This window comes from Diabrotica undecimpunctata, chromosome 2, assembly GCF_040954645.1.
Source record: "Diabrotica undecimpunctata isolate CICGRU chromosome 2, icDiaUnde3, whole genome shotgun sequence".
NCBI classification, from domain to species: Eukaryota; Metazoa; Arthropoda; class Insecta; order Coleoptera; family Chrysomelidae; genus Diabrotica; species Diabrotica undecimpunctata.
The window spans coordinates 16,790,659-16,813,278 of NC_092804.1; the positions used below are offsets into that span (position 1 = coordinate 16,790,659).

General features: G+C 33.9%; 1 protein-coding gene across 7 annotated transcripts in view; it reads left to right on the forward strand.

Annotated features, from left to right (window-relative positions):
• LOC140434255 (facilitated trehalose transporter Tret1-like) overlaps nt 1–21,449 on the forward strand; it is an 81,866-nt gene extending 60,417 nt beyond the window's left edge. For 6 of the 7 annotated variants that reach the window (XM_072522371.1, XM_072522370.1, XM_072522376.1 and 3 more), the window contains 2 exons: nt 9,364–9,424; nt 18,855–21,449. In XM_072522371.1, the coding sequence (XP_072378472.1) occupies nt 9,364–9,424; nt 18,855–20,233 (1,440 nt within the window). In that variant the 3' untranslated portion in view covers nt 20,234–21,449. Of the gene's footprint in view, nt 1–6,425; nt 6,560–9,363; nt 9,425–18,854 lie in introns of those variants that run through there. The other variant, XM_072522374.1, reaches the window with a different exon arrangement.
• Nucleotides 21,450–22,620: the final 1,171 nt, after the last annotated feature.

Sequence of the window (22,620 nt, forward strand, 5' to 3'; positions counted from 1 at the left end):
TTATATGACACGTTCGTAGATTTACCATAGCAGCGCCATCTATTGATTACTTACTCAACCCAGTCGAAAGGTATCGACATCTGTTAGAATCATTTGGAGTTAACAGATAATTGTGACTGTCAAATAATAACAGACAAATAATTAGCAATAAATTAAAATTGTGACTATAATTTGAGATTTAAACTATCCTATCTCTTAAGTTGGATCGAACTGCACATGGTGTGCGAATTTTATTATAATCGGTTAATTGGTTTAGGAGTCCATTGAAGACAAACATTGTGACACGAGATTTATATATATTAAGATTAAAAATATATAACATCGAGTGGTACATAGGCTGATTTCCAAATTTTCTGCACGTTAGGAGTGGCTTCATTTGTATAAAAATGCTGATCTATCAATCTCTATTCGCCTGTTTATTTCTGCAGTATGATCATTGGTTTTATTGATAAAAGTTCGCAATTACTAATATTTTTCTACTTATTCCATCACGTTAATAGTAGGAAAATGTAACATAAGTTACATTTTCTACTATTCTTTATATCTTTTTTACTTTATATTCCCTTTGGGTGGGTTTAACCCCCAAAATTCCCTCCCCCCCTTGGCGCGCCATAGCAAATAAAATTCTTACATTTCCCTATCCAAGTATGTGCGGCTTTTTAAATATACAAACGGATGGAGAGTCAACAACCTTTATTTAAACCTTTATTATTTAAAAGGGGTATATATTTTTCCCAATTTTAATAACTGCTTGTGCATCTTTCTACGAAGATGGCTTTCATCAAACATTTAAAAAGTTTATTTAAAAGCACCGTATCGTAGGCCTTTTTTAAGTCGACAAATGTGATTTCTGGCTGTTCTTCGTTCTATTACTTAACTAAAAGTAAAAACAGCAAGCAATTTAATTAAACTCAGTCTGTGCGACATGTTCACCCGTAATAATTCCGTTGGGTGTAACAATTCATTGGAGCGAGATGTATTAACTCGAGTTAAAAACAGGAATCACTCCACCGCGCTCTAATGCTCCCGACCATCCCTTTCTCCCCGCGCGATAGAGGCACAACTATCGGCCAAATGCTACTCATGTGGGGGTCCTGGGTAATAGAACCCGTTATCCTCTAAAATAAGAACAAAAAAAAGGGTTCAGTAGGAGGTACTATTATAGCCTAGCGAGAAACTTAATACTGTTTTCTCTATTTTTAAACTTTAAATAATATTTTTAAAATTAAAGTAATTTTACTATTTATTATCGCTTGTTATGATGTTTTTGTACGGGTTCAAAAAAATACTTAGGTATCGTGAAATATCGAGACGCGTGCAGTAGTAACCTTGCGGTATATAGTACTATACAGAATATAAACTTTTATAAAAATAAAATGACGTTTAACGTTGAGGCTCTCATTAATTGCTTTTCTACGTTCTCTATAAGCATTAGGACGTTCAACAACAGTTTTCGATTTTAAACCTTTTGAATTACTATGCATATATTTTTCTAAATTCAAGGTAGGTACTATGATATTTTCCTATGATTGTGGTGATTCTTGCAAATTTACATTTAAATCTTTTCAAAACAGTGGGCGTATTTCATCCGATTTTCTCTATAAATAAAAAATTGGCAGTTATTCATAATGAAAATATAAAATTCGATATTATTTATGTATTTAAATTATATATAACTGCAAAAGCAACACTTGAACATTAATATTTGCAATATTGTTGTTATCAGTGATTTGTTTTTACGTTTTCAAGTTTTGGAACGTTAGGCACTAGTTTTTGGTACTAGACCTTTTGGATTAAGATCTCTTGCACTATTAATGGTATCAATAATTTGTTTTTACGTTCCCTTTTTTCTTTAGAACGTTCAGCAGCAGTTTTTATTGGTGTATCTTTTTAAGTTTTTACCTGGAAGTCCTGGTCTCACTAATTAACGATTCCTTTTAAAAATATATATTTCCAGAGTGCCTAAAGACAGCCATTATTATTCCTCTTCATAAGGGTGGTGATAAATCTAATGTCTGCAACTATAGACCTATTGCCTTACTACCGGTCCTATCCAAAATTATTGAGAGACTTATAAATGCCCCACGCTATGTTTTCTGTACTACATGAGGTCTATCAAGCACTAAACAATAATTTTTACACTGCTACTGTTTTTGTGACTATGCCAAAGCTTTTGATTGTGTAAATCACGACATTTTGATAAAAAAACTAAACGGAATTCGAGGTATTTCTTTAAATTGGTTCCCATCTTACTTGAGGAATACGAAACAACTAGTTAGAGCAAATGATATTGACTCTAGTCACAAAAGCATTTTATGTGCAGTACCACAACGTTCAGTACTGGGTCATCTACTTTTCCTTATCTTTATAAATGACATCACTAACTTAAAGATCGATGGAAAAATTTTTCTTTTTGCTGATGATACCAGCATTACCTGGAAGAAATATTGCAACTCTTCATGCAATTATAACTTCTGATCTACTTAAAATAAAAACCTGGTTGGACTCTAATTTACTCTCTTTTAAAGTGGATAAGACAGTAGCATTATCCTATAAAGGAGCTCTTCAATCCTTGCTTTTTAATAACAACCAGATCAGTATAAATGATTCTGTAAAATTTCTTGGTATTTTTATATACAGCAACATTAAATGGTCCCTTCATATCGATTTGTTAAGTAAGAAACTAGTCTCAGCCTGATATGCAATAAGATCTGTTTCTAAGGAAATGAATTTAGCATTTTCCAAAATAACATACTTTTTTTTGTTCGAGTCCCATCTTCGATATGGACTTCGTTTTTGGGGTTCTAGTACAGCTGCCCAATCTGATGTTATTTTTAAATTACTATAAAGAGCAATACGGTATCTTTTTGGCCTCAGTAGAATAACATATTACAAAAGCTACTTCAAAAATTATGGGATTTTAACTCTTCCGTCTCTATATATCCTAAAAACTGTTTGCTTAATTCTTAAACACCTACATGTTTTTCACCTACTCGTGACGACGTCATCTTGTGGCGTTAGTTCCGTGACGCTTGTCTTAGTATTTTACTATAGAAAAAAAAGTAATGTAACGCCAAAATAGAAGCTTGGCTTCAAAATGTATCTATATAAAATTATAAAATATAAAATTAAAAGATATTTAAGAGATCTACTAAAAATTATTTATAATTATATTATAGCATTTATTAATTAATTATTTATTATAGTGTGATATAATAAAGTATTTATCTGGATCACACATTTTGACAACCGCTGTTCTTAATATTATCAAGCATACCAGACAATAAAGTTTAAAGTGAAGGATTATCCTATTTAGCGCTGAATTGTAGCCCTATAAACTTTATTAAGGTTGTTTTTTTTTATTCAATTGTAACGGTAAATAATAGAACAAATGTCTAATACACACGTAAATGTATACAGTGAACGACAATTTTAAGTATTGGAGTCAGTGTGAGTTTTTTCTGTTTATTGTTTTTGTCTTTTTTCTGTTTTCTGTTTTCTGTACCTATTTTTCTACCACTTTTTTTGCCTAAATAGAACTTAAACCAATTTCTTTAAGACGCTGTCCACATTATTCAGTCTCTTTTGTTATTCCCGTTTAAATATTTTCAATCAACACATAGAGCTCACATAACGTATGCAATATACGTTTTGTGAGCTTTCGAAAAAATATTACTATCCGATAGTAAGTAGGGCTTTTCATCGCAAATTGTTTCCGCCATTTTTTTGTACTGTTTGTTGTAAACAAGCAGGTTAGTAATATAGATAACAATAAAGTGCATGTGAACACGTAATTAAGATGGAAAAATAACTTAAAAAGAAAGTCTAGTTATTGAAAAAAATACGAACATAAAGAATAAATTGCACAATTAGCAAATTAGTTTTGTTAATAAATTATTATTATGATACATGGACGAAAAATAACAACGAAACGGTATCATTATGGAGTATGTAAGAGTGATACCTACACACTATAAATCATTTAAAGACAATACATAGGTACCTATTGTTTTATAAATTTTCCAAAGCCAAAAATTTCTTTATAAACAATCTTTATCAACAAGCAATGATGCCTAATCTCTTAATTGTTGTTAAAAACTGTATGAAAAATATGGCGACTGCGCATGCTCTCGTCACATGATGAAAAGACCTATTAAACTTAAATACCTTCGCATCTAGTCGCCATTGTTTTATCCACACTCTTTGCTCCACAAGCTGGAGTACCCCAGGGCTCAATTATTGCTCCAATATTATACACAATCTACAATAGTGACATCCCTCAACCTCACTATAGATCCAAAACCCTTCTTCTTTATGCGGATCACACTGCTCTCCTCACGTCAGGGCCACATAGAGAGCGTAGACAAATGTCTGTATTCGAAAGAACGCAAAACTATCTAGATCGAGTTATTAGATTATTAAAACGTCTCCAAAACACAACTTATATTATTCAAATCTTCCAATTGTCGTGATGTTCATGGCCGGATAATCTTGTGAGGGGAAGACCTTGTTCTCAGAAACTCGGTTTCCTATTTGGTAGTTCATTTTAGCATGACTCTCAACTGGAAAACCGACATACAAAACACCCTAGACAGGGTAAGAAAGAGGTTTAAACTCCTGGCAGCGCTGTCCGGTAAAATGGGCAGGACGCCAACTAAAACATTGTTGCACACCTACAAAACCTTTATAAGACCGCTAATCGAATACAAGGCATGCGTCTACGCATCACTTAACAGCCGCCAAATTAACACCATCATGGCCACTGAAAGGAAAATCATTAGATTCTGCATGGGGAAGTGCAGATACTATCCATCAGCACACATATATTAGGTAGCCACCGAGTCTAACACCGATTAAGGTCAGAATCCTATCACTCAGCAGGAGGTATATCCTTCTCACTATTGCAGGATCGAACAACCTAGCCAAACAAATACTAAAGACGCCATGCAATTGCCGAGGACAAATACCCACCAGGGTTCCTAAATGAAAAGTTCCTTTCCCTCCAACAAAACTTCTACACAACACTGGAAACGAATTTCCTGATGGGTATTTTTATATATTAGAATCAACCCTAATTAAATATCGCAGCTAACAACTGCAAGCCAAAAACGTTGATTAAGAGCCGTTCCCAGTAGGGCTGGTAACACCTTGAAGTGCTTCCCTTTGACTTGTTTAGCCTTCTCACCAATCATTCCTCTTGTGCGCTCCATATCATATCGTCCATATAACACATGCAACCTTCTGAACCCCAGCTTTTTAGCAATCCACCTCTACATCTCCACAAGCATTCGTCATCACGTTTACCATACCCCCCTTGGTCGAAAAAAAAAAGAAGTACCACTTCCTTGAAAAGGCAACAGCCTAAACAAGGTTAAAACATTGGATCGATCGTCTCAATTGGAAACTAATTTTGAATGGTCGTCAAACTTTAATATGTCATATCATATTTTGTCAAATGATAAAAAAGTTATGTCGTACAAGCTGGATATCTAAAAATCTAAAAATGGCTTACTTCGGCCACATCATGCGTAACGATAAATACAGACTTCTACAGTTGATTCTATAGGGCAAGATTGAGGGTAAGAGATAAGTAAGACGTATATCCTGGCTGGCCAATCTTAGGAAATGGACTGGTCTAACGTCAACTGATCTATTTCGAGCTGCTGTGAATAGAATAAGATGGGTCAATGTGGTCGCCAACATCTCTAGAAGATAGGTACATTTAGAAGAAAAATGAAGAGAAAACTGTTTTGTCATAATATAAAAAATGACGTTTGCAGTGTAGATAAAGGCGACATTTTGGGAAAACTACCCGAGCCCATTGTCCAGGAACTAGGAATAAAATTTAAGACTATTTTTCCAGGACAACTAGACATTTATGAACAAATATGAAATTTTAAACACTATTTACAAACTTTTTTAATGGTTTTATTTGTTTCACCACAAATTGATTTTGTTTTACCTATTTTTAATTCAATAAATATTTAAGCATGTAAGTATGTATTAACTTGTATCTCTATCTTCTGAAATTATCTGAAAATGAAAAGAATAACGTGAATATTTCTAAAATTTAAAAATATACAGGGTTTCCCATTAAAAACCGAAGTTATAAGCAACTTCTATAATATATAGATGAAATGACGGAATAGATGAAAATATTTTCATTAAATAAGTAATTTTTCAAAACCCCTTCATTCCAATTTTCATGATTCAGTTAGCTTTAATTCTCGAGATACTTCTAATTGGCCGTTTATCTGCCACACCCTGTATATTCCTATTCTCAATATTCCTCTACGTTTTGGATAAGTCTGCCCATAAATTGTAATTTCCTGATGTTTTGTCTTTATCTAATCCCTAGTTAATCTCCAGGTACACATATCTTTCAAAATTACAAATACAGTTTGTTTGAGCGATTTCATAAACTACTTATCTTTCTAATAATTGTGTTCAGTTTAATTTTTTTTCTATGATTGTAATCAACGATAAAAATGTTTGCAAAAACTGCTTATTAAAAGTACAATAATACCTTTTGGGGTTATAGTATATTTGCTGTTTTAAGGTAAGCTTAATAGTACTTACAGAATGTCAAATATGATACGTATTTTTGATTGATAGTGTGAAATTATAGATGAGAGGATACCGGAAACTGCAATTATATTTGGAGTGCCTGTCGACAAAGAGTTTATGAATGATACTCTCTTCAAACTTTGAGTATCCCTTCATTAGGCTAACTCAGACACAGTTTCCATCTACGACTTTTTTTAGTTCTGGGTCGTCTCTTCTAATTTTCCTGAAACATGTCGATTTCACGACATACCGAAAATTTATAGATACTGCTATTCTTTTTAATTAAATAGCTTAAAAATTATAAAAAAAAACAAGAAAATTGTTTGATGATAAATGTAGGTCATACAATGCTTCTCACGACTCGAACATGTCGGAAAAACTACTATCTTCTTTATTTGCCGTCTTCTACCGAACCGAAGGTTGGCGACCATCAAACGATAGGTTTCTCTGTTAAAAAAAACTACTATGACGAAATTGATAGATAACCAGCTAAATTTTTCAAGATACTTTCATTAACAGCAACAAAAACAACTTTTCATATTGTCTGGCGGAACTTGTTTACCAATTTTTCTGTCTGACGGAAGAAAGTGGTCGATTTTTGACTATCAAAAAATGTATTATAACCGTTTTTTCCAAACAATTTTTGTTTTTAAACGAAATATAGAATATGATATAATAATTATCTGATCATATAATATAAAAAGATATGGAAAATATCTTTGTCTGCATTCAGTGATAGATAACTTAGTTAAAGAATTGATAGATATATCTTGATACATATCTGGATAACTGGATACCTTGGTAAACGAATGTACTGCATCTTATCGTATAGCCAATGTATAGATCGGTTGGCGACACTTCGCTATACAGCTACATCTTGATGGTTGGAGAGGATATTGAATATGTATTAAGATCTGATGTATTTATTAGTTGCTCATATACACTGTCCTACATTACAAAACACCAACTGAACTGAAATACGAGTAATGAATGAATGACCGACTGCCTCTATTGCTGGTCTGTTTACGATTATATAAAATTGAGCTGTGGCGCTTTGATTATTATTTAGTTCACAATATCACAATAAATATTTCTGATCGTCCAAGGTTGAATTTGTAGTGCAACTCAGATATTTTGAAATTAACACAGACTATTATTAATTACGCGCGCCCCAGTTTTCCAATTGAAAACAATTTTAATTAAAACAATATTGTTTATGATAAAGATTATTTATTAATTCTAATATCTTAAGAATAATATTTCACCATCCTCCCTGAAGAAAACAATTTTTCTCAGATTACTGTACATATTGCCTCTCTCTCTCTCTCTCTCTCTCTCTCTCTCTCTCTCTCTCTCTCTCTCTCTCTCTCTCTCTCTCTCTCTCTCTCTCTCTCTCTCTCTCTCTCTCTCTCTCTCTCTCTCTCTTTAAGTAAATTTCTCTCTCTAGTAAATTTTTATCAATAAAATTATAATTATATAGAAGTATTCGATATAACGATACATAAAAACCTGCTAAGTACAATAAATTTACGATTGATTCTAAGGAAAAACTGGTAACTCCCATATATTTGTTTTGTATGTTATTTTAAGTTTTGCAATAAATATGATTTCATTTAGCAGCACAAACAAGTAATACGATAACAATATAAACACATACCTTTTAGTCCTTTAACTTTCAACCTTTAATTACACTGTTATCACAGAAAATACCAATTATTTGTAAAGCACATTTGCTGTCAATACAATGTGAGCAAAAACACAGTCACTTGTCCTTAGTCAAGATACAGTTAAGTTTAAAAAACAGAACGGTTATATTGTAAACTTCTAGTACAGTGACAGGAGTAATGGTTTCTGATTATGTTTTGTTGTCAAACTGTTTCATTATCTAATTCGTTCTAAACTATGCCGATACAACGTATATCAATAGAATTTTAAATTTTCCGAAATCGATGAAAAGGAATTAGAGTGGGAAGCAGATTTCAAGTTATTGTTATATGATTATCTTGAGAGTAATGATTTAATTTAATCCACATCTTTATTTGGAATAACTTTGTAAATTGGGCACTTCTGCCGCTATACTTTCAACTTCTGCTGCTTTGCTTGATGCTCTGCTGGATGGAGACATGTAGTGATGTATCTTCTTTAAGTGTCGACTTTGTTTCGAAGATGGACAGTTATCAAGGCCGTAGGTATTTTCAAGACTGCTGTTGATTCTAAACAGATTATAATTGCTGGTGTTAAACCATTCACGGAAATTTTTTAACCGGTACTGTCTTCTTCCTATTGATCTTCTTCGTTTATCTTTCCTTGCATTATAATTTGTAGTAGTATTATAATTATAATTTATAAAAAAAAAGAAAAAAGTGAAAATCTGAAGATTTCTACTTGTTTGCAACCTAAATTCAGATTCTCACCTAAATCTGTGCCATCTACGATTTACAAAGCAAAACAGACGATAAATGGACCGACATGGGGCATCTAAAATTGCATTGCACATCATATCGATTTATCTAAGCAAGAATCTTTCATGAACTGGCTTTTAATACTCGAAATACGAGTAAATAAAGATATAGTTAAGATTTGATTTCACCTATAGTGCCTCTGCAATTCGCTATTTCACGTACAGAGCTTCTTACTGAGTCGCTCTGATGAGTTCTGAAAGAACGAAATTTGTACAAGCGACTTGTAGAGGCACTATACGTGAAATCAAATCTTAACTGTCGTTTTTTATAATTTGAAATTTAATATAATATTTAATTTAATATAATATAATAACAGAAAAATTATTTTTTGCAGAATAAAATGGCAGATAGTGGACAGGCTAAAACCCTTCCCCAATACATTGCGGCTTTGTCCGGTAAGTAAGATGTTGATGTTTTAAGTTAAATAAAAAAATTTAATTTTGACAAATATATAATAAAAGTACTATTAGAACAGCTTTAATTTTGTGCGAAAAGTATTTCATAAACATATTTATTAGTAGTATAAACTTTAATCGTTTAATATACTGTAATTCGCCAACATAATAGAAAATATTACTGACTAGGTACTATGTAACATCGTTTATATTTATTGTGTTTTTTTGATAAACACTATTAATCCCTCTGTACATAACTATAGACCTTGTATATTATTGTGGATTCTTCGAAACATTATATCATTTGAAAAAATATTATGTCATCATCATTCTGGCTTTACAACCCTGTGTAAGAAATTGCAGTAGAATTTGTGATTGCGTGCTGATTTTCATGTACTTTGTTAATTTGGTGTTTATTATTAAACCCATGTTTGTAGCCGATTCTTTTAGTGCTACACACACCTCTCGCACAGCGTTTTCCTTTCTCCCAACAATATTGATATCATCAGCATTGACAAGGATTTGCACTGGTTTGTTATATATTGAACCAGTGGTTGTAAGTTGTGACATTCATATTTCTTTTTACAGGGCCAGATTGAACAGCATACAGGCTCCCTGACGCAGCCCGTTTGTTTTAAAATATTTAGACAGTTATGCCTGGATTGTACTTTACATTCAACTTTTTCAAGAGTTAGTTTTGTTAAATTTACCATCTGATTTGGTACTTCTAGCTCTTTCATTGATTCCTCTGAATATTTCTATTTACAGAGTCGTAGGCTGCCTTGTAGTCAATATATATGTGATGGATATATATGCCATATTCCAATGTTTTTTCTAAAATTTGTCTCAGGGTTGCAATCTGATGAACTATCGATTTACTACCTTTTATACCAACCTTATATTTTTCTATTATTCGTTCTGCATCTCTCGTGGTTTCGTTCGGCTGCCTTTGAGCCCCAATTTAGACATTGAGATATAAGACTTAGCAGAATTTCTTAATCTGTTCTTTCTTAATTCTTTTGTTGTATTCTTTTTCCATTTGCTTGACTCGCAAATGCTTTTTTTACTATTTTTAACTGTCGTTGATGTTTCTTTTTTTGTGTGGATGAATGCGAAGAACTAGAAGATGAATTGCCAGATACGGAATCACTACTGGAAAAGCTGTTATATCTTCTCGATATTAAACTATGCAGTTGAATTCTGGACACTCACTGAAGCGATGGAGAAAAAGCTTGAAGCCTTCGAGATGTGGCTATACAGAAGAATCCTAAGGATATCATGGACGGACAAGATAACCAACGAGACTGTACTACGAAGAATAGGGAAAGAAAGAGAAGTGATGTAGTTATACGATTAAAAGACACGTAATGAGAAACGGCACTAAATACAGATTACTGAAAATAATCCTTCAAGGCAAAGTATTCGGAAAGCGAGGAATTGGGAGAAGAAGAATATCATGGTTAAAAAAACCTGATGAAATGGTTCTCCACAACAACAACTAATCTATTTAAAGCATCAGTTAATAAAATAATTATAGCCAGAATGATCGCCAATATTCGAAACGAATAGGCACCAAAAAAAGGAGACTGAAAGAGCTTTTATCTGCATCACTCTCATTAGAATGACATCAAAGATGACATGGTGAAACGTAATAGTTCACTGTTTTCTTTCGGTTAATGTAAATCTTAGTAGTATTATCAAGGTCAACAATACATACAAATTGTTCAGGTGCTGTCACGCACTTACGATAGTTTTCTTTTTCATTGTCGTTTGCATACACAAACTCCTAAAACAATATAAAATTATCAACTTATAATTCATGCTTATAAAAAATACAAATCACGATCATCAATATGATATGTATAATAATTATCGTACCTCTGCACATCCAATGGTTTCCACAGTCAAACTTTCTTTAGAAGGCGTTGGGTTTGTACATACGCTGTACATACACGCATGATCTTCATTGTTTTACGTGAGAACAATATTCTGATTAGTTACTACATTTCAACACAGCAACGAAAACGCAATAGCGAGGCAATATTTTGTTTTTAATCGAGCTAGGCTCCGAATCATTAGTTTGCGGTGTTAAGACTATATTAATAATAAGTTTTCCTCTCTATGGCACGGTATTTATTTACATTCATGATATTTTTTTAAATTGCTCAATGTCTTAAAACTACCACAACAGAGATTTTTATCAGAATAATTCAAACACACTATTTAAATATTTGATAATATACTGACATACCTCGCAGAAGTTAAACCATATTCAAAAGATTTTGAACACTAAAATGACACAACTGCAAATATGCCTATTTATTAATAAAATAAAAAATACGTACCACAAGTTTAAGTAATAAACTGGTACAATTCTAAAATGTTTCTTCGAACGACGACGCTCTTCCTTTCGCTGCTGACGTAACACTAAAATGGGATGGGTCAGTGGTCAGTTTATAACTGAACCGCTTAAATGAAACAGTTCGGTAATAAACCGACCCAAGTAGATATCTACCCACCGAGGTGTCCGATTTCAACATGTGTTAGTATTAAATCAATAGAGGGTACTCTATTCTCGCATTTAGAGTTTTTAGCATTGTTTTCTGTCTATCCATTCGTCTTCTTTGGTGGCTTTATATCTCATTATGTGCCGTACATTTTCTTCCCAGGCAACTGAAGGCCTTCCCCTTTTTCTTCTTTGTTGTGGTATGTAATTTATAGCTTTCTTTGGCCATCTATCTTCATTTATTCGCTTCACGTGACCATACCACACTAGTTTCAATCATGTCTCGTTTCAATTATGTCTACACTCTAATACACAGTATTTGTCCTCCTTCTAATATCTTCATTCCTGATATGATCTTTTATGGATACACCACACGCTCTCCTTACAATAGAAAATCCATTTCTACTACTTCTATTCTTTATCTACCTTTTTTCGTGATCTGCCAAACTTCTGCCCCATAAGTCATAATAGGCTCTACCAAGGTTCGATAGATTGTCAATTTCGTTTCTTCTCTAATATATTTAGACCATAGTAGAGAGTTTAGAATGTTTACCGCTTTTTTTCCCTGCTGCGTTCTGTTTTCGATGTCTCTTTTGGTAGTGCCTTCTTTAGATATTATAAATCCGAGATATTTATATTCATTGCATGTTTTTTTGTTTCTAATTTCTAACTCTGGATCTTGTTCATCATCTCTTATTTTAAGATACTCTGTCTTTGACATATTCATATTGAGGCCCCATTTTTCATATTCTTTCTTTAGTTTTCTAAACATGTAGTCCACGTCTTCCTCATCATTCGCTACGACTACCTGATCATCTGAGAAAAATAAAGTTGTTAGACATTTACCACCGCCTATGTCTATTCCCATTCAGGATACTTGTTTCCTCCACTGCTCTAGCAATGATTGAATATATATTTTAAATAAGGTCGGAGATAGACAACATCCTTGTTTAAGCCCATTTGTTATTGGAAATGATTCAGATATAAAGTTTCCTTCTTTAACAACACTTCTTGCATTTTTGTATATATTTGCGATAGCATCCACATACTCTCTACTGAGACCTACTTTCGTCAATGTTTGAAACAGTTTTTTCAAAGGTACCGTATCGTATGCCTTCTCTAAATCTACAAACAATAAGTGGGTAGATAGATTCCTTGCCTTCCATTTTTCGATTACCTGCTGCAGAACGAATATACCATCAGTGCACGATCTTCCTGCACGAAATCCATTTTGTTCTTCTATGTCTTCGTATTCTAATTCTATTCTTTCTTTTATTATTCGACCGTGTACAACCTCCCCACTGAGCTGATAACAGTTATTCCCTAAAATTAGAGCATTTGCGTTTATCCCCTTTCTTGAATATTGAGCTGATGTATCCAACATTCCAACCATCAGGGATATTTTGTCCTTTTAAGCATTTGTTAAATAGTTGAACCAACATCTCATGTAATATTTTTGGTCCATACTTTACCAACTCAATTGGGATATCTCCAGGTCCTGCTGCTTTACCGTTTTTCGATCTTAACTTTCGGGCATCGCTTAACTCTCCGGTTGTTATCTCAATTAATTGTGTATGTTCGGATATTTCTTCCATTTCGATCTGTTGGAATTTACTTCTATCCTCTGTTAGTAAGACCTCATAATGGTGTTTCCGCTGTTTCAGATCTATTAACTGTAAGTTAGATTCCTTTCCACGTTTGCCCAACTCTTGTTCCACCCATATATCTATCCACCTCTGCATATCTTTGATCCCACATCTCATTTTTACTTTTCACTACTTCTCTTTTTACATCTCGATTTAATTATTTATATATCTTGTAATCCTTCTCCTTTCTCGTTGACATCCATTTCTGATAAGCAGTTTTCTTCTTGTTGACTAACGTTTGCATAATCTCCGACCACCATTCTTGATTTTTTGTTTCATGTTTGTCTTTATACCCGAAAGCTTCACTTGCATCCTCATGAATGCATTTTTTAAGTTGCTGGTATAATTCTTCCGCTGATATATTTTCTCGATCCACATTTTGTAATTTTGTCGCCAGTCGTAATTTGTGAAGAAATTTCGTTGAATCTTCTTTTAGCTTTCTAGGTTATATTTTGGGGATGTTACTTCTTGTCCCTTTTCTATATTTTGTACCTGAGTGTTATTGTTTTTGCGATAGTTAACTATCACCTTGGCCATAAGTAAACGATGGTCGGATCCACATTCTGATCCACGGTATACCCTTACGTCAGTTGTTTTCAGCTGGGAAGTTTGACGTTGGATTACATAGTCGATTATCAAGCGCAGATTCCTAGTAGGTATCCTTGTAAATTTGTGGATGTCTCTATGTTGAAAAAATCCATTCATAATTTTGAGAGGCATTGTTTCACAAAAATCTCTAAGATGCATTCCGTTGTCATTGGTTATTTGTTCCTCATATTTTCCTACGACTCTGTTATTTTCTTCTCTCCCTACTCTGTCGTTTAAATCTCCTAGTATAAAGCTTTCACAGTTTTCTTTAACTTCAGAGAGTATTTCATTCATCTTGTTGTAGAAATCGTCTTTACTTTCTGGATCTGCATCTTCATTTGGGGCATACACTCATTTACTTCAGTCCACGATTTAATATTGTTTGGCAATGGCAATAGAGACTCCTCTCTTAGCTCTGTTATCTTTACTCACTCCACTGTAGATATGTACATATTCTCCTATCTCTTTATTTCCTTTCCCTTTTTCTTGGTCTCGGTGAGAATACATATATCTATTTTTCTTTCCGCTAATTCTTTGAATACTTCTGCTTGTTTGGTTCTAACTCCTTGTACATTCCATGTAGCCAATATCATTTTCCTTTTCCGTTGCATTAGTCTTCTTTATTTTGATCCATCCTTTGTATTCCGAGGCTTTTGGTCGAAATGTTTAGCATTTATTTCTTTTGACAAAGGATGAGTTCCTAGCCCATCGCCTCAACCCTCCTCCTTGGGACCAGCACCGGCATTTACTGAGCTACTCAATCTACCCAGTACTTACCGGAGGCGGAGTTACTTTATTATTAAAAAAGGTGCGATATGGAGATTGATTAGAAACAAAGAAAAAAGATGAACGAACTAATAAAAACTAGACACATTCAAAATTAAACATGGCCAGACTAATTTCGATCACTATGTGCTAAAGGTGACGATCATCAACCACCAACAACAGAAGTGGCGATAAACGAAGAAATAAATATTGAGGAGGAAGAGATAAAGGAATCATTAAGGAATTTAAAAAAAATCACCAGGACAGGACAGAATATCGAACGAACTCCTAAAATACGGAAGACCATATCTGACCAAACTACTACTAAAACTAATCCAAAAAATAATAAAACAAAACAAAATTCCTCAAGAATGGAGATCAAGCATCCTAATACCTCTCTTCAAAAATGAGTACAAATTAGACCTATAAAACTACAGAGGAATCAACCTATTAAACACAAGCCTAAAATTAATAACCAAAGTAATGACAAATAAACTGAATGAAATTTAAAACACAGGGGAACAACAAGGTTTTAGGTCGGAAATCTGGCTAATTGCCAAAGCCATTTTACAATAAATAAAAACAAGGTCGGAAATATCATGCTCCGACGCTATATTTATAATGAGACAAGTGCAAGAGGAATCACTAGAATACAAAAAACCGGCATATTTGTGTTTCGTGGACCTTAAGAAGGCATTTGACAGGGTCAAATTAAAGGACGTTATGCTATAATAGCAATTGGATTATTAGGGTTTATTGTATGAGCCCATCATATATTTACTGTCGGAATAGATGTTGACACACGAGCTTATTTTACCTCTGCTACAATAATTATTGCAGTTCCCACTGAAATTAAAGTATTTAGATGATTAGCAACATTTCACGGAACTACAATCACCTATAGGCCAGTAAGACGATCACAAAGGCAATAAGAAAAGACATAAGAAACTACAATGTAGAAAAAACAAAGCAGGCAATAGAGCAAAATAAGAACATGAAAGTTTTGAAGAGTAGCGTACAAAAGGGGAAAATAGAAATTAACAAACTGAGAAACAGAACTGGAGAAGAAACAACGAACAGAGATGAAATATTAAGAATAGTCGAAGAGTTCTACACATAGTTATATAGATCAAGAAAAAAAGATAACAATACGGAACCTCCAATTACACTAAAAACTGGGGTATTAAACCAAGGATCAGATTTAATGCCCGATATAACAAAATCAGAAATCAAAGAAGCCCTGAAGAAAATGAAAAATAATCGAACCCCGGGTGAAGATGGAATAGTATCAGAAGGACTAAAAATTGGAGGGGATGTATTACTTGAAAAATTAAACAACTTTTCAATATCTGCCTTCATCATCATCAGTTGGCGCTACAGCCCTTCGTGAGCCTTGGCCTGCTTCAAAACATTCTTCCATCCTTCCCTATCGAGTGTCTGTCTTCTCCAGCCCCTCACTCCAATCTCCCTCAGATCTTCCTGTACATCGTTTAGATATCTGAGTTTAGGTCGCCCCCTTCTTCTTCTTCCGACCGGCCTGTTTAGCATAGTTATTTTTGTTATCTGCCTTCACAGCGCCAATATTCCAACAGATTGGAACAACGCTACTATGATTCTATTACACAAAGCAGGAGACAAAGCAAATTTAGAGAATTATAGACCGATTAGCCTCCTCAGCCATATATATAAGTTGTTTACGCGAATACTAGTTAAGAAAATGGAAAGAAAATTAGAGACTTATCAACCAAGGGAACAGGCAGGATTCCGAAAAAGTTACGGAACAAATGACCATCTACAAAGCATAAAAACCCTAATAGAGAAAGCAGTGGAATACAATCAACCTCTAGTTCTAATATTTATCGATTTTCACAAAGCCTTTGACACAGTTGAGCTAAGCAAAATATTACAGGCGCTTAAAGAATGCAGGCTAGATTATAGATATACTAAATTATTATACAAAATATACCTGCAGGCAACAACCACTGTCAGATTACATACTAACAGTAATCGCATAAAAATAGAACGGGGGGTTAGACAAGGAGACCCAATGTCACCTAAACTTTTTAATACGGTGCTAGAACATGCTTTTAAGAATTTGGATTGGATGATAAAGGGAATAAAAATAGATGGAGAATATCTAAACAACTTACGTTTCACCGATGATATACTTATAATAGCTGAAGATCTAGGTATGGCAAGAGAGATGGTACAGGAACTCCTTGTGGATACAGAAAATGTAGGTTTAAATATAAATATTTCGAAAACAAAAATCATGACCAATTTGGTACCCAACCAGAACATCAGTATTGGTGGGAAAGAAATAGAACTCGTAGATAGATATAAATACCTGGGACATGAAATTATGATTGGCAGGGATAACCAGACTCATGAACTGAAGAGAAGAATCGGCCTTGGGTGGGCAGCATTTGGAAAACTGAGAGAAACTTTTAAAAGTGAGCTGCCCACATGCCTAAAGAGAAAGGTATTTGATCAGTGCGTCCTCCCAGTCTTGACGTACGGAGCAGAAACACTTACCTTAACAAAAGCAGCAGCTACCAAACTGAGAGTCACGCAGAGAAGAATGGAGCGGTCCATGTTAGAAATAACTCTGCGAGACAGAATAACCAACGAAGACATCAGGAGAAGAACCGGAGTGACTGACATCATCGAGAAGATAGCCAGACTAAAATGGAGATGGGCAGGATACATAGCCAGAATGACAGATGGGCGATGGACAAAGAGGTTATTGGAATGGAGGCCAAGGGAAGACAAGAGAAGCGTCGGTCGACCACCTACAAGATGGACTGACGATTTAAGAAGACTCAATAAAAACTGGATAAGAGCGGCGCAAGATAGACGGGGTTGGAAACATGAGGAAGAGGCCTATGTTCAGCAGTGGACTCTTGAGGCTGGATGATGATGATGATAAGAAGGCATTTGACAGGGTCAAATTAAAGGACGTTATTCACATATTGTACGCCTGTGAGATACCTCAAAGAATAATCAAAACGATCGAAAATATCTACCAAAACAACACAATAAAAGTAAAAGTAGAAGAAGAACCAACAAGCCCAATTGAAGCTGGTAATTTGATAAGACAGGGGATTCCCTGAGCCATCTATTGTTTAACCTGATCACGGATGAAATAATAAAAAAGTAAGAACGAAAAAAGGATACCAAATGGGAGAACAACAACTAAAAATACTCTGCTATACTGATGACGCAATACTAATCTCTCAAATTGACGATGATTTACAACGTATGCTGCACCAATCTAATATAACATCCAGGAAATTTAATATGATAATTTCTCCAAAAAAGGCAAAATTGCATGTTTATAACAACAAATCTACTATGATGTAAGTTGGAGCTGAAGGGTCAGATAAAAGAACGAGTTTAAATATCTAGGGATCACACTGTCTAGCTACAGAAAGCTCGAAACAGTAGTGGAAGATCAAGTGAATAGAACAAACAAGACCGCAGGATGTCGGAATGAAAAAATATGGAAAAATAAAAATATCGGGAAAGAAATGAAAGGCAGAATCTACAAAACATTCATCAGACCAATAATGACATAAGCGGCATAAACACGACCCGACACAGAGAGAACAAAATGAATTCTAGAAACAGCAGAGATAAAAACCCTTAGAAAAAAACTCTTTGTAGTAAAGACAGCGAGAGACAGTTCACCAATAGGAAGACGATCTGAGGGAATACCACGAAAACGATGGAACGACAACTTACTGGAGGCACATTGAAAAACAGACAGCTTGTCTATTCTAAATTTCTATCTGTTAACGCTGTAGTCCCTATTTTTGTTTCCTGTAAAACATTTTGAATTGTATGAAATATATGTATATTTATAATGTTTCTTGTATTAGAAAATTATTTTAAAATAAAATCTAACATTTTTTTTTCGTTTTAGTATGTCTGGGAGCTGTAGCAGCTGGCGCTGTATTGGGCTGGACATCAAATGTTTCGAAACAATTAAAGGAGGGTGGCTTAAACGACCTTCTCATAGATGAAGACCAATTAGGATGGATTGGTTCCTTCGTGACATTAGGGGCGTTGGTAATGTGCTTTCCAATCGGCTACATTTGCGATTTAATCGGAAGAAAATGGGGATGTCTTCTAACACTTATACCGTTTACAGTTGGCTGGCTTTTAGTGATTTTTTCTTCTAGTGTCAGTGTAATTTACGTCGGAAGATTTTTGACAGGCTTAGCAGGTGGATCTTTTTGTGTAGCTGCTCCCATCTACAGCGCAGAAATCGCACAAACCAGTATTAGAGGAGCCTTGGGAAGCTATTTTCAGTTACTCTTGACCGTTGGAATTCTCATAGTATATGTTGGTGGTGCTTGGATGCATCCAAAGGACCTTGCTATACTCTCTGCCGTGATACCCATTGTTTTTGCAGCAGTCTTTTTCTTTCAACCGGAAACACCTATCTATTTAATGAAGAAGAACCGACCAGACGAAGCTAAAAAAGCGCTGCAACGATTACGTGGAAGCTCATACGATTGCGATGCCGAACTGAAAGAAATACAGCTAAGCTTTGAACAGGGCACATCAGAAAAATCATTCATGACAGTTTTAAAAACAAAAGCTGCCATTAAGGCTAGCTTGATTACGTTTGGCCTTATGTTCTTCCAGCAAATGAGCGGTGTGAACGCTGTTATTTTTTACACTGGAGATATATTTGCAGCTTCTGGTTCAAGCTTGGAACCCGCCATAGGAACAATAATTGTTGGAATTCTTCAAACGTCAGCAACATTTGGTTCATCCTTGATTGTCGATAAGTTTGGACGAAAAATTTTATTATTGGTTTCTATTGGATTTATGGCAATTTCTGAGTTTGTTCTGGGGTTGTTCTTTACGTTTAAAGATAGAAACGTTTTAGATCAGGATCAGCTTTCTTCTATTGGATTTTTACCAATTGTTTGTTTAAGTATTTTCATTGTAATGTTTTCGGTTGGTTTTGGACCGATTCCATGGATGATATCTGCCGAATTAATGCCTGAAGAAATTAAGTCCACTATGGTTTCAGCGGCAGCTACTTTTAATTGGTTTTTGGCCTTCATAGTGACCAAATTTTATGGAAATTTAAAGACAAGTATTGGAGGAGATGTAACATTTTATATTTTCTCTGGTGTATGTATTGCCGGCGTGGCTTTCGTCATGTTCTGCGTTCCAGAGACCAAAGGCAAGTCTGTTGCCGAAGTCCAGGCTCTTCTTAGCGGTGATAAGACGACCCCAATAAACGAAAAGGAGGGTATTGATAATCCTACATTCGATAAAAACTAGGTTAAGTTTTAATATTTGTACCTGAATTTTGTACTAGAAAAATTTTAATTACTGACTTTCTTCAGCATTTTTTATCTCGGATATTATAAATTTTCCCAAACAAACTGTAAAATGTGACAAATAATATTTGTCTATTTTTTAACAGAAATCTTAGTCTGTAAGTGTACATTTGATAGTATTTTCTTAAAGAGGACTACATATAAACTGTAAATATTTATTTTATGATTTTACGACCTCTTAAAGACAGTATTATCATCTATACAATGTGAGCGTTTTGGTTGGAAACTTGAAAATATTTATGTTAGGTTAGGTTATGTTTGACATTTATTTTCAATAATCATTATAATAATGACGTAACAATGACATAATGATGCAGTCCAATATTTTGAATTGTTTAATCTGCTCAAATTATTAATGCAATAATCAGTTCTTTTTTAAAATATAATTTTTTACATATTTTTATCACCATTTATTTAATTGCTTAAGAAAATAATAAAATTATATTGTAGAACAACAAAACTTTTTAAGTCGATATCTAATACCAATGAATGACAGTCAACTTAACTGTCAATTTACATTTTCGCGTATTATGTATTCAATTCAAAATGATTTCGTAAGTAAGATCTAAAAAACCACGTCTAGTTAGAAATAAAAACGTCACCTTTTTTAAACATTGATGATAAAATCACATGAAAAGAAAAAACATCATAAAATAATACTATTTCAATCAAAATGGAAGCATCCTACTATTTATAGAATATTGATAGGATTTTTATAAGGATATTAGAAATATCCGTATAAATATTCATTTAAAATAGATTTGGCATTACTATCTAGATTATATTCAGCAAATTAAGTTAACTAGTATTAATTATTTCCTGAATATCTTATTTTTTAACTATATCAGTATATCAGTAACTATTGGTGGTTTTGGAGATTAAGCGAAATATAATTGAATGGTGTTATCACAGCAAACATTATTGAAAATAAACCAAATAAACGCAAACTTATATTTAAAATTTGACGTGTTTCAGCGTCATTTTTCAAGCTTATCTCAACTGAATACTTTAAAGTTTCCAACCCAGATACCCACACTGTATATAGTTCTACATATATTTTATTGTATTTTAAATATGTTTATGTTGTATGCCATGTTTGATATTATTCATTGCTTAATTTATTATTTTATTTATAAAAATTAAAGATGAAAAAGTGATTTTTTTGTTTATTACATTCCTTTGATATTTCTATCAATCCCTTAGCTGCAAATATTAAACTGAGGCTCGCTACAGCCAAAAGAAAAAAAGCAAAAGCATAATTAAGCATTAGAAAACTCAAAAACGATACAAGAGAAGCTTGAAAAAAATAAATAATCAACAGGTTCTCTGATATAGCAGCTGTGGATAATGTTGATAAGCCATGGACCAACATAAAAGAATAATTTGATCATGTGAATATCACTTTTCTTTTTCGGCTAATAAAACAGCTACCAAAAACGATTGGATGAAAGAATAAATATAAGAGATGATGGAACAAAGCAGGCAGCGTAAGGTCAGGCAGGACCAAGTAGGGTACCGAAATATACCCAGCAAAATTGGTAAAGCGGCGAAGGAGATCTGGATGACTACACTTTGCACATATGCTGAAAACCTATATAAACTCAGCGACAGTTTCAATAGTCACAAGAAAATTAAGCAAATTGCTGAGATCTTTAATAAAAAACAAATAAAGTAACTGGTATAAATAATCACCAAGATGAACTAATAATGGACCAGCTTGGAAATTATTATCATCATAAGTAGCTCGACAATCCGTTGTGGATCTTGACCTACTCCCAAAGAAGCCGCCACTCCTGTCGATTCGATTCCTGGCAACTTCCCTCCATTTTCTGATTCTTAGGTCTTCTTCCACATCATCAATCCACCTCCTCCGTGGTCGTCCTCCACTTCTTGTGTCCTCCGGTTTTGAAAATGTTAATCTCTTCGTGTATTCGTGATCTGACATCCTATCAATGTGTCCAGCCCATCTAAATTTCTGAACTTTAACCAATTTCACAATATCTGGATCGGTGTATAACTGATAGTTCAAAGTTGTATCTTCGGCGCCATAGCCCATTTTCATTTACGGCCCCAAAAATCTTTCTAAAAATGTTTCTCTCAAAAATATCAAGAAGTCTTTCATCATTTTGAGACAAGGTCCACGTTTCAGCCCATTTATCAAAACCGGTCTTATTAAGGTCGTGTAGATATTGAGCTTTACTGCACGTTTTATATTTTTATTTTTTAAATGTTTCTGGAGACCGTGAACAGTTCTGTTTGCTATTGCTACGCGTCTTTTTATTTCGTCGCTTGTCGTGTTTATTGCGTTTACTAGCGTTTCAAGATATG